At 40.7% G+C, this 13,287-nt stretch overlaps 2 protein-coding genes across 5 annotated transcripts; one reads left to right on the top strand and one right to left on the bottom strand.

Annotated features, from left to right (window-relative positions):
• Positions 1 to 254: 254 nt before the first annotated feature.
• Positions 255 to 1,222, top strand: LOC103701197 (vacuolar iron transporter homolog 4-like). The gene has a single exon (XM_008783172.4). It carries the CDS (start codon positions 445 to 447, stop codon positions 1,060 to 1,062), a length of 618 nt encoding a protein of 205 aa, XP_008781394.1. The 5' UTR covers positions 255 to 444; the 3' UTR covers positions 1,063 to 1,222.
• A 1,621-nt stretch (positions 1,223 to 2,843) lies between these two features.
• LOC103701198 (autophagy-related protein 13b) lies at positions 2,844 to 13,287 on the bottom strand. Of its 4 annotated transcripts, none has more exons than XM_039133255.1 (4): positions 12,996 to 13,281; positions 11,030 to 12,761; positions 10,726 to 10,898; positions 2,844 to 3,548 (listed from the first exon to the last, which is right to left on the bottom strand). In XM_039133255.1, the coding sequence occupies exons 2-4, from the start codon at positions 12,509 to 12,511 to the stop codon at positions 3,131 to 3,133; spliced, it is 2,073 nt and encodes a 690-aa protein (XP_038989183.1). In that variant the 5' UTR covers positions 12,512 to 12,761; positions 12,996 to 13,281; the 3' UTR covers positions 2,844 to 3,130. The 4 variants fall into 4 exon arrangements, with proteins under 4 accessions (XP_038989183.1, XP_026658071.2, XP_008781395.2 ...); XM_026802270.2 differs by having other exon boundaries at positions 11,030 to 12,576; XM_008783173.4 differs by having other exon boundaries at positions 11,030 to 13,281.

Raw genomic sequence — 13,287 nt, 5'->3', positions numbered from 1 at the left:
GATTTTTCTTGAATAAAAACACGTAAAGATATGGGTTTTTAGGAGTCTTTAGGAGTTTAGAGTATCTATCTGTTTGTTAAAGGGGTGGATTTTCAGAGTTTTCAAATATCTACTAATTATGCGCTTAGTGAAAAAGGAAAAGATAGAAAATAGACAACCCATTAGCTCATCCACCACATATTATAGTGGCATTTTCCTCAAGAAAAAAAAGAAAGAAAAGGAAAGAAAAAATTTAAGCAAAGGATTTGATCTTAACTTGCACTATATCTTTCTTCAGTGGCTCCACCATGGCTTGTAAACAGTGTCCACCAACCATTATATAACAGCTATGCAGGCCGTGTGTCTGCCACACTCTCTCACCTTCCCTCCTTCCTTCTTGCTCCCGTTCTTCTTCGATCGTTCTTACACCCCCATTCTTCTTCCTTCTTACCCTCATATCTCTTCATGGCCTGCAACGACACCAGGCTGACAATTGATGGCGTCGAGAGCTCCGAACCAAAGGGCGAGGACTCCGACAACTCGCAGAGGGGACAATGGCTTCGAGCTGCCATCCTTGGGGCAAACGACGGGCTGGTCTCCACCTCCTCGTTGATGATGGGAGTGGGAGCTGTGAAGGCCGACGCAAAGGCGATGCTGCTCTCGGGCTTTGCAGGCCTGGTGGCCGGGGCATGCAGCATGGCCATCGGAGAATTCGTGTCGGTGTATTCCCAGTTGGACATCGAGGTGGCCCAGATGAAGAGGGAGCAAAGGATCAAGGGTGGAGGAGAGGTGCACCAGGATGGGCTGCCGAGTCCGGTGCAGGCGGCGGTGGCCTCGGCCTTGGCATTCTCGGCGGGGGCGATGGTGCCACTGCTGGCAGCTGGGTTTATAAGCAGCTATAAGGTGAGGTTGGAGGTCGTGGCGTCGGCGGCAACTGTGGCATTGGTGGTGTTTGGGTCTGTCGGGGCGCTGCTTGGCCGGGCTCCGGTGGCGAAGTCTGCAGCGAGAGTGTTGGTAGGAGGGTGGATGGCCATGGCTGTCACCTTTGCAGTCATGAAGGTCTTCGGTTCCACTGCGCTGTAAAAGACCATTAATGGACCTCTCTCTCTCTCTCTCTCTCACCCCACTCCACGGTCAACACCATGCAAGTAGATATGTTTCTGTAAGCGCGTGGAAAGGAAGGACCAAAAGGTATTTATGTTTTCTGCATGCGATAACAGAATGAAAGCTCCTTCAGTCCAAATATATGCGTCCAATTCGGTTCGCTGGATATGTGTAAACACGCACGATTATTTTAACGGGGAGCGGGAGGAGGATATATATATATATATATATATATATATATATAACGTAGAGCCGGATATGATGAATATAGTCGTTCTGCTTGTCTGGAAAAACTAGAAGACAGAGGCAGAGGTTTCACTGTTCGGATTCAATCATTTGAGCCTGGGTTTAATTTACATGACTGTCACCTTATGGAGTGGAAGATAGGTGTGCACCACAGACCCAAAGTGGAATACAATTTTCACTGTTAAACACCTCCTCACTTCATGTCACCAACATCCAAAGGTTGTGCAGCTTATTCATCATGGCCGTCTTTCTCAAAATTTACAAAAAAAAAAAAAAATGATAATATAATAAAATCATCACCAAATATTTCCTTCGATGGTATTATCTGTTGCTACTTAGGCTAGATGTTGAAAGTTCGATTTTGGTTGGAATCAGACATTGAAGGAGTGGGGTTGAGTATAAGGTGAAGATTGGCCCCTCCTAATTTTTGAAAAAATAATAGAAAAAAGAAAAGCAAATCTAGTAGCCCTGCCCTCTTATTTAGTGGCTTGGTCATAAGGTGGATGTTGGCCCCTCCAAATCAGGACATAAAAAAGAAAACAAACAAACAAACAAAAAAGCACATCTCAACAGCTATGTTCTCTAACTTAGCCTAGGCTATACCAGGTTCAACAGGTTCAAAAGTAATAGTGGCTCTTAGGCCTAACTGGGCTCTTACTTAGCCCATTCTCTTGGAATTTGCCCGTTATGCGGAACCTAAATTTAAAATACAGGGGTTGGGTTGAGACCCAGTTTGAGGCTCAATTGATCAGAGTTCGTCAAAGAGGATCAACCATATTGGACCAATTGCGGGACATAACAGGCATAACCATGAATTTGAACAGCCTGAGTGCATGCGTCCTTAACGAGATTTCAGCTCTCTTTATATGGTAATGTCATATTTTCTGAGAGAAAAAGCAATATTTCTCAAGAATTTGACTGTGATGTCATAAAAGCTAACTCAAAAAACCCAGGTTTGAAAGCACACAAATTGATGTTGGTTAGTGGGCATTTCTTGTATGCAGAACTCTGCAAAAGAAATAGCCCGAGTGCTCCTAACGTTACAGAAAATGATTTATAAATGGGCAAGCTATAATTTCCTATATGTAACATTTGCCCAACCAACAGCTGCTATTACAGTGACAATCTCATAAACCCTAAGACTGCAAATGGATCGGATCGGATCGGATCAGGATCACTGCAAATGGATCGGATCGGATCGGATCATGAGAGATCCTGATCCGATCCATTTTTTTGTTCGAATCCTAATTTTGGATCCAGATCCGTGTCGGGTCAAGTCGGATTTTGATCCGACGGGTCATTCAGATCGGGTCGGATCCAGATCTATGTATTTTTATATTCAAAGTTCCACTATATAATGGTAAAAAACTGATCCCAAAAGAATAGGTCAGATCGGGCCCGGATCCAGGTCAAAATTGGGTGGACCCAACCCGACCCCTTGACATCAGTAACTTCAATGCAACTTCATATGTCACATAACAACCCAAAATAACTAAAAATAACAGTATATCAAATGTGCCAAGTCATAGCTATAAAATGCACAACCAAGCAACTGACTTTAAATTACATTTGTCAGCACAAGAACATACATAACTTCGCATAGGAAGTTGACAATGCAATAAGCAAACCTATCATGAACTATGGGTTAAATATACATGTCAATTCTACTATATTTGCATTTTCATAAGCTACTTTAAAAAAACAGTGCTAAAAACACCTCAAGTTGTATATACTAGGATTCAACTTCCTTAGCAAAATGAAATACTGTACATATGTGCATGAAGGAATCAGGATGGTTAGTTTATGAAGAATCTCCACCTGCAGGCTTGTCTTCACAGTTGTCATCCGACGATTGAGATCCACCTTGTCTAAGTAACAATTCTTTTATCTCCTTGTAACTACTCAGCACCGCTAATGCATCTGCTGTAGTCCTTGGCTTAGGGAGCCCAGGAGCTGTAATTCTTGAACTTGAAACAGGGCTCTCAGATTTCTCCACTTCAGCTTCCATGCCTTTGTTATGCTGGATCCTGGGGTTCCAAGATTCATCCCTGAAGACTTGAGAAGACCTGACTGAGTTGGAAAGACCTTGCTGCAGAGGTGGGGCAGTCTTGAGCATTCGCACAAGTGCACCAACGACAGCATCTGGAGATCTTTGGACTGGTACCAGGGCTCTGGTTTCCAAATTCTCGCTGACTTGAGTGCCTGCAGAAAGTTCCACCCTAGAAGAGGAAATTTTGAAAGCTTTAGATTATGCATGTAGAGATTGATTGTTTGTACATGGAATTTATAGGTTACCTTTGAGTGTAAAATTGGTGCAGTAATTTACATCAAAATCTGAAGTTTTCACACCAAAACTTCAATAACAAAACCATTGATTGAGAAGAGAATCTTCTCGTCAAAATAACCACCCAAAAAGGCAATAGTACCTGGCAGTTTTTTTTTGGGGGGGTGGGGTAGAGGCGCAGGGAATACCATTCATCCCTTTCTACCTTATACAAGAAATATACTTGCAATTTGGGAGTCAAAGCCAGAGGCAACAGAGATCCTGGAATACGTAACATTTGAGGGGCAAAAAAATCTTATACATGTATAGAAAATAGTTGTTCAATATTACTACTACAAACTTCATAATGCATTATCAATATTAGCATCCTTCTTCACGCTTTACATAAAAATCAGATGAGCTTTATATAATAATCAAACGAGTTATCAAGTGGTTCTCATAGGACAAGTTGAACAAAGACATACAAATTGATATTTATATCTTCTAACATATCAAAATTTATGCTAGGAGGATCAACACATGAAGTAATGTTCCTTCTCAGCCAAGACACTATGAGATGAGAAAAATGACACTGATATTTTTTTTTGTCTTCAGCATTTTAACTTGTTTTTTGCATCAGAAGAGCTAATTTGGTGCATGCTCCAAAGCAAGGCTTCTCCAGTAAGCTCATTGTTAGTAGGAGGCGTAGGTGAAAAGAGAAAAAAACTGCAAGACAGGCAATATTTCAGTTTTCAAAGGACCTTATCAAATTGGTTAAACCAATTCAGCAGACAAATTCAATTTCCACAACCAAAACCCTCAACTTATCCTACTGTACAGGCGCATGTCTAAATCTTTCTGCACAACACAATCTTACTTAGGGCTGCTTCCTTTATCAGTATGTTTTTGACAAATCCTTTCTCCCAGGCCTCTATCCTCGTCTTTTTATTAAGACCTCCGCTCCTCTCTCCTCACCTTAATTTTCAGATCTTTCAATACTCCTTTAACCTGTGTTGCACATGCCTTAACATCTCAATTGGTACTCCAGTTACCAATCTTACTTAGGGCTGCTTCCTTTATCAGTATGTTTTTGACAAATCCTTTCTCCCAGGCCTCTATCCTCGTCTTTTTATTAAGACCTCCGCTCCTCTCTCCTCACCTTAATTTTCAGATCTTTCAATACTCCTTTAACCTGTGTTGCACATGCCTTAACATCTCAATTGGTACTCTAGTTACCAATCTTATATTTGTGCAACCACTTCCCTTGAGAGAAATATCTTCAACACTATCATTCCTCCCCACATATTTCTGTCTCAGCATTTTGATTTGCAACAGTCAAACTATTTGCATCTATCATCTCTATTGCTTAATATTCTAATTCATAGGAACAATCGTGGTCCTAATGTTATCGGAAAAGATCTGTTTTGCCTCCTAAAGGTGGTTATAGAATTTATGGAAAGAGATAATTATGTCAAAATATATATGTGGACGGTGGTCTGGTACTCCACATTCATGGTACACGTGATACAAACTATTTCAATTATATCACTTCAAATATATGAAAAATAAAAATAATGAATCTGGTAAAACTAAATCTCCAATGATAATGCTGTAATGTTTTGGAGTGTTCTACAATTGCCATGTGCATCCAAGATTGCAAGAAAGTTTTATAATATGTTTCCAGATGAGCTGTTTTATGGATTGAATGTTGGGTAGTAACTAAGGTACATGCATGTAAGGATACTGCAAATCAGGTTGTTAAGGATGGATACTCGATGAAATCCAGAAGCATGAAACTAGAAACATAAGAAATAAAAACAAACTGAGAAGTCACTTAAATCGAGGATAGTGGAGAAAAATTGCTAGAGACATGGTTTGTTCCCCCAATGAAAGCAAGATGCAGATTGATCTTGAACTGTGTTTAAGCTTCCATTGTCCAATCAGATCCTTAAATTGCCCATTCACATCATCTTTGGTCATCCCCTTCTTGTTTAACACAGCCCTCAATCTTCACCGAGTTGTCCATGCAACAGACACGAAACTCCATTGTAAATGACATACAATTTAAGCCGGTTCACCACTTACCAATTGGTGCAACTCCTTCTTTCCCTTGAATGAAGTAATTTCCCACTCTATGCTTCATAGCTACCAATCATATCAGTACTCTCAGATTCATTGTGCTCACCTCATGATACGATTTCGTAATGGCTGGTATCCAGAAACATATATAACCATGGCCCTTGTTAACTTAATGATGTCCAATCAAAATTCCCTCAATTAAAGGCGTGCATCCATCACATAAAACTGCAAAAGCACCACTCCAATTCATCAACCGACATCTGATTCTATCAAAGCCCTTGTTAATGTAACAATTTCTCTTCCAATTATCCTCAAGTCCCAAAGGCATGCATCCATCACATAAAAGCACAAAAACACCTCTCCACTACCTTCCTTAAGCTATGATTCTATCAATTATGTCTACATCCATCTCTCCATTTCTCTGTATAATATACTTAAGATAAACAGAAGAGATCATAATGTTGTTTCTAAAGTCGAAGAAACCAGTAGCAGGCACCGAACCGATACCCCGACAGCACGAGCCGGTATAGCTCGTGCCGAGCCTGTACCGACGAGGCGACAAGCAGAGGCACGGTACCGTGGGAGAGAGGAAGAGAGAGAGAGAGGGGAGAGAGGGAGGGAGACGGATGTCGGCGGAGGGTGGCGGAGGCTGCGGGTGAACCCCTGTTTTGTTTGAAACAAGAAAACCGGCAGCGGCCTCCGCCGGCCCTCCCGACCTCTCCCTCTCTCTTCCTCCCCCACTCGCTCTCTCTTTCCTTCTTCTTCTCCGGCTCCAGCAACGAGTCTCGTTTCCATTGCCGGAGCCATACCGATGCGGCTCGGATCAGCCGGAGCCGCCCAGTTCGGAACAGTTCCACCGACTTTAGTTGTTTCGCTTAGCTAATGGACAGAGACTGGTTTCATAGAGGGCCATGCTATTGCATGCAAACAACAAATTCTAAAATTGAAGAAGGGTCTTCAATAAGATGTCCATCAACAAAGAAGAGTATTGGTAAGTGGATACAGAATCCTCTGCGGTGCGCATTTTGCAATATAAAATGCAGTACAACGCTCGATGGCCGCCATCAGAAAATGGACAGCTATCAACAATGATGTGTCTTGCAAGGCACTTAAGGCCACCCTGTTTGATAGCCATCCATTTCCATGATTGGACAATGTGGCGGCTATCAAGTGCTATACAACACCCTACGACGCAAACCATTCAACGTAGAGGATCCGCACTTTGGTAAGTGCCCTCCCCCAAAAAAAACTTGAAGATACCTAATCCCTGTCATGTGGGGACTTGTGAATATTGGATAACAAAAAGATTCAGATATGCAAAATAAATTTAATAAATAGGATAATATTCACATAGATGCATGGTAGACTTGGAAGGTCAAAGTTATGTGGGTACATTAAAGAAAAAGGACCGTCCACAATCCACATGGTATGCTCATGCACAACTAGGTCAGGGAGGCTTGGGAAAGGTCTCAAACCTGTGAACAGTCAGCTAGGATGAAGTTTAACATGACCAGGGAAAAAGTCACAAAAAGATGTCTGCGAGACATTATTGAATCAGATTAATCCATGTGTGATGAATGGACAGTAACAACTCAGAAAGCCAACCAGTCATATAACAAGGAAAATTACTCACCAGCAATGATTCATATGTATTATTAAGTATGAATATGTTTTCTTGAACTATCATGTCATATTGTTGTAGGTGTTCCTTCTCAAGTTCTAATAAAATGATGCATAACGATGATGCAACATTGCTCCAAGCATTTGCTTTATTTTTTCCCAAAATTGTTGGTGAGGAATGCTGTATCTAAGTGCAGTTTGAGCACCCTGCTGTTTTTATGTAAATCATTTGTGAAGGAGCTCAAACGGTTAATTGGAGGACTCCATAGTTATGACTACTAGAAGCACATAATTAGAAAAAACATACTCAGCAAAGAAAAGAGAGCAGGAAAAGCATCAGCAATTAATTACTGTTTTGGTACTAACAAGTTCCCCTGACTTGGTGGGTCTCAGCATTATCATATCAAAAATAATGTGCCAGAAAGAATATCACAAACCAGACATACCCATCCAAAGATAAACATTAGCCTTATCTGTCCGTCGTCTAGAACAGAAAGAGAACATATGAATAACGTGCTTAACTGGAGCCACTAGGAATAATGATTAATTATATCAAAAGAAACCTGTCTCGGAAGTCACATAATGTGAAATATAAACAGGTGTCTCTTATATGGAGGTCCAAAGTTCATATAGTATCAATTAATGTACCACTGATACGGAGACATGGATTAATCATGCAACATTGGAAAATATGATGCAAAACCCAACAGCAAAACAATCAGTTCACAGAAAACAAATGCACACATAAAAGAAATTAGCAATTAAATCTGACCTTTTCAAGCCATAAGAAATCACTATCAAAACTAACTATATAAAAACACTTAAGATACATTAGCAGAAAACATCAGAAAAATGATGGATAGCCAAAACAGGGCCAGTGATCACAAGAGAGTATAGAAAGTAGGAGTACAACAAAGTATTATAATTCTCTTTTTTTACCAGTGAATCTGTAGGAAAAGTTGAGTAAAATAATGCATTAAACGATAAATATGGCTCCATGACTTGTTCCAAAGGTTCAAGGCCCGAGCTGTGAATTTTGGACGCACAAAGACCATCTCAATTTATATGGGTATCTTCTTGATAATGTTCATTAAATATGCATCAGTGAATATATAAATTTGGTCCCACTTCATAACACAGAATGAAAAAGCACAGGCCTGACATTGTTCAGGTTTAACAAAACTTCTAGTAAAGAAAAGATCGAGGCTCTGGAATCCACCAGAAATCAGAGAAAAGAAAATATTATTAAATCTCTATCTCAACTAGTACAGCATAAGGTATATTTATAGCAGCCTCTACCTACTCTTCTTACAAGAAAACCCTATCTGACTTGATTATAAGTAAACTACTATAGAAGGATAAATAAATAAATAAATAAATAAAAGACGACCTTATTTGACTAAAACTTTGACTTAATTACCAAACTAAAGCATGCAAAATAAACAACTAAAAGGAGACCTGGAGTCTAACAGTTTCAGATACACCTGCTTCTCAAGGACTTCATCCCTGTTCTGCATCACTTAAGCAAATATAAAACTACAAAAGAGAGCAAATTTTGCAGACCCAACTAAAAAGGCCCATGTACAACAAAAGGTTATCACCATTTTCACCCTGTAGTGGCCGCAAGAAGTCCATCGTTACATTGACTAACCAATGCATTTCTCTATGACTATTCCCGATTCTGTATAACCTCCTTATTCATCATACCGTGAAATAAGGTTCACCAAACCAGTATGCACCACCCCGTACCAAACAAACCATACTGTACCGGTACCAAACCGAGACTCGGTACATGCGCGTATCGAGTATCAGTACGCTAGACAAACCTTAATACCTAGTGTATCAACATGGTACCAATACAAGGTCTAGCACCGAGATGGCGAACCTTGCCTTGAAAGGAGGACAAAATCATGCACTCGATTGTTGAATAATACACATAGAGGTACAGATTATAAATTACATAACTCTAAGCTGGAAAAAGCTATTATAATGTTGAAAATCACTTTTAGATAAGCAAGGGTCTTGAACTTGGCCTCAACTATTCATCCTTTCCTCTTTCTTCTACACCAACCACAAAACTGAATGAAAGAAAAGAAACTGATGCAATCTAGCCCTATCATTCCACCAATCAACAATGATGACCAAATTTGATTAAATAATGACTGCACAAGGTCTAGCGATGATGATGATCATGATATGTAAAACAAGATTCAAGGTTGTCCACTTTCACATCAACATTTTAATCAAGCAAATTTCTCTCAACTTCGTGGATTCAGTGTTAAGACTCCACAAGTCTTACCACAAATCGGTTCAGGTCTAAAAAAACGAAATATTTTCCCATTCTTTGAGGTATAGACAATCACATGGGCTTATGCTTAAACTATCCTAGACCAAGCCAAGTTTGGACTTCAAAGTTTCTGTTTAGCATTATGAACACCACAGTAAAGAGGTTAATGTGTATGATTTTTTTAACTCATGACAACTGCCAAATAATTCACTTGCACCAAGCATCTACATCTTAAAGCTGATTGCAGTAATATGGATAATTTGGTCATCAAAATACATAATTAACATCCTTGGGGCTTTGACTAGTAAACATTCAAACTAATAAACATTAGCAGTCAGGATTTCCAAAGAGTACATTGGTAGCCCTACTATGGTGGATCATAGTGCAGTGTTTGAATCACATGCAAGTCAAGCTAATGGAATGACCTAAGCTAGTAGAGGGAATTATATGGTATCTTATGACCACATACTAATCATGATCATGAGGCCTATGTTTAAGAAAACTGCCAAACAACTGGTCCTGACCAACCATGTGCAGTTTAATCTAGCTGAGAGGCCACAGATTGAATAAAATGGTGTCCTTTCACAAGCATAAAATGTATATAACATACACCTGCACTTGCATTTATAAAGAGAACAAAACCTTGCCATAATGCACAGCATGATGGATGCAACAAATACTTCCACAACGTATGATTTAATTTTAGATTTTCCAAATAAAAAATAAAACCATTTGCAGACTTAAAGCTTCATCGCACAGATGTTTAGTATGATAAGTGGAAGAAATAAAACATTTTCGATAACTGAAGTTTCCAAGCAGCAGGTTGCAGCATCTAGAAAAGCTGAAGTTGGATCACTGATATGCAAAGATACAGGTTTGCCAACCCACATGCATGAAACTAGCATATTATCCGTCGAGTGAAGAACCAAAGCAAGAAAACAGCCTCTTATGTCAGGAAGAATAATTACATATCCTATAAAATCAACTGCATCATAGCTATGCAGAAACAAAACGAAAATCTAGTCTAGCTTGATAATCATAATGTTTAAAACAATGTATAGTAAATTAGAACACATTTTTGCATCACGTTTAAAACATCAAACGATAGGTCACACTAGCAACAGAAAATCCCATAATGGAACAATACCTGTTGCATGACTCTGTTGTATCTTCATCATCAGCAAATGGATAAGCAAACTCAGAATCATCAAACTCATCCAGGAGAGACAACCTACTACAACTTCTAGAAGAAGGGATGCATGCCGAACTGCACTTGAGTCCAGGTGAGGCTCCAACTTCATCTTTCCCAAAAGAAAATGCCTACAATACAAACACCAGAACTTCGCTTGAGAGTCAAAATTAAGATTGCAATTTTGCTTCCATTTAAATATTTAATAGTTTTAGAATTTACATCCAAATTTCCTGGGCTAAGGTGAAATATAAGATATTACCTTTGCCAATGATATGCCAGTCTGAAAGTCCTCTGACCTCAATGGATCCTTCTTAGTTTGTAGCTTACTTTCAAGGGAAGAAGTCTGAGATGCAGAGGCAGTGGTATTTTGAGCTCTGAGTAGATCAGTTTGAGAAGAACACCTAGGCCTTCTAGGCTTGGGAGAAGATGGAGGCAAGGCCTGATCAGGTAAGCCACTATTTCTCCCATGCCTACGTGAAGGAATACTGACTGGAGAACTCTCAGAGCGTAGGAGAGAATTTGGCAAATGGCCCCCATGGGTTGGTGTAGAAGGGGAAGATGTAGGTGAAAATGGAGATGATGATAAGTAATCTTCAAAACTTGTGTCTTTCTTACAAGCTGCTGAAGCATTGCGTGGGATTGAGATTGCTGACGGAGGCTGATCATGCAGGTGTCGAGGAGGGAGGCGTGCATTCGGGTTATAATGCATAGCTTGAGAATCGGAGTATGTAGGTGATGGAGAGGGAGATCCTGAAGGCAAGCCTCCATGGTCATTGCTCCAACTATGTCGCCTGGTGACCGAAGCAAGTTGAGGTGCCAGTCCTGCTGAAGGGAGTGACTGGAATCTCTTGAGAGGATCAGTTGTTGGACTACCAACATAATCCATTATAAACTGTGTAGACAAGGGTGTAGAAGGCTCTGAACTCACATCTTCCAATATTGGGAGGTATGAGACACACAGACACAACCTGCCACATGGAGTGTCAATGGGCACAAAACTAAATTGGTTCATCTCAGCATCCTCTGCCCGAGTAAAGGGCTCCACAAAATAAGTGATTCTGTGGGAAAGGCTAAGCGGGCGGATTCGGCCTGAGGAATTGAGTTCACAGAAAAGTTTGTAAGCAGGTAACAGCCTAACAAACACATACAAAGACCGAAGCATTATGATCGTTCTCTTGTATGTTTTCTTGTACCAAGCCGGGATTTCAGAAGAGCGATGAGACACACCGCTACTTTTCCTACTACCCAAGTACATTTCCTTTCCCAAGCTTCTGTTATTTCGACTCTCGTACTGTACAATCCATCTCTCTACGATCTTCTCGCTTCTAGTTTGAAGCTCATCCTGCCTGGGAATCATTGGAAACCTATCCTTCCCCGAGACATTCTGCAGTAGGCACCCACCAGGAGACAGAAGAGTCGCATCCATGGCAGAGGATCGACGAACCAAGAGCACATCAACAACCAATGGGTCAAGATTGCTCTGCCGCCCAAGGTCAAAATTCTCAAGCGCCGCTGGGCAGTCCCGTAAAGCCAAATTGAACCACTTATCCCTTGGCCGGCTGCTCGATGATGAGGAAGAGGAGGAAGGTGAGGAGGTAAAATGATCCACACTATAATTACGTGAGGAGACGTAAGGAGACCTCGACTCGAGTATGATGTGGAGGCTCTTGGCAAAAAATTCGGTGATCACTTGCTCGATTATTGGAGGTTCAGAGTAGGAATTGCATGAAGACGAAGCCATATCGTACCAGAGACTCAAAAACAGCTTCGAATCTATGAATTCTATAAATTTCAAATTCGATCCTTCTGGACACAAGTAATACGATCATCACAACTTGAAGTAGAACACAAAGTCGATACCTTTCAATTAATTCTCGAGTTCTTGCAGCGATGAATCAAGAGAAAAGAGTAATTGCATGGATTTTTCAAGATTACCAGCTTAAAAAACTAGGGTTTTAGAAGAAACCAGACTCGTGATTCCACTGTAGAAGCTAGAATCCCCCAAAAAACGAAGAAACAACTCAAATCAAACCCAATGAACATAAAAAAAGAACAGAGTACGCGAATTTGATGATGCGATTAAACAAAAATCAAAGAATACACGCTCAAGAACCTTGAAATTACCAAAAAAAATCCAAAAAAGGCGGATTCAGGAGCTTAATGGCAACAAACTGGAGAAAATTTCCGTGGCCTCGATGGGAAGAAGATCGAGAGAAAGGGACTACCTCGAGGAATTATATGCAGTTTGGTGGTTGAAATCTCGGAGCCGTTGGAATCTAGGGTTTTACAGATTGATTGCCCCCTTTTTCCCACAATTGGGAAACCCTAGGTCGATGGATTTGGGCGCAGGAGAGCTCCAATGATGCGGGTCTGCCACGGGCTATTCATGGGAATTACGGATGGGCCCCGGCGATTCGGCGGAGGAGGCAGAGAAGGTGGATCAGAAAGACCGGAGCTGGAAGTTGCAACGCTTCGCCTCGCCTGGGATGCCACATATTAAATGTACTATGCTACTCC

The sequence above is a fragment of the Phoenix dactylifera genome, chromosome 14, assembly GCF_009389715.1.
Source record: "Phoenix dactylifera cultivar Barhee BC4 chromosome 14, palm_55x_up_171113_PBpolish2nd_filt_p, whole genome shotgun sequence".
Taxonomy (NCBI): domain Eukaryota; kingdom Viridiplantae; phylum Streptophyta; class Magnoliopsida; order Arecales; family Arecaceae; genus Phoenix; species Phoenix dactylifera.
Note: the sequence above shows the minus strand (reverse complement) of the source record. Positions and strands in the feature narration are given on the sequence as shown.

Bases quoted from the DNA above. Each gene is read 5' to 3' on its own strand.
- LOC103701197 (XM_008783172.4), top strand. From the start codon at position 445: ATGGCCTGCAACGACACCAGGCTGACAATTGATGGCGTCGAGAGCTCC.
- LOC103701198 (XM_008783173.4), bottom strand. From the start codon at position 12,511: ATGGCTTCGTCTTCATGCAATTCCTACTCTGAACCTCCAATAATCGAG. The intron at 10,899-11,029 runs GTAATATCTTAT...TTTGTATTGTAG, and splicing joins CTGGCATATCATTGGCAAAG to GCATTTTCTTTTGGGAAAGA. The intron at 3,549-10,725 runs GTATTGTTCCAT...TTCCTCTTCTAG, and splicing joins ACAACAGAGTCATGCAACAG to GGTGGAACTTTCTGCAGGCA.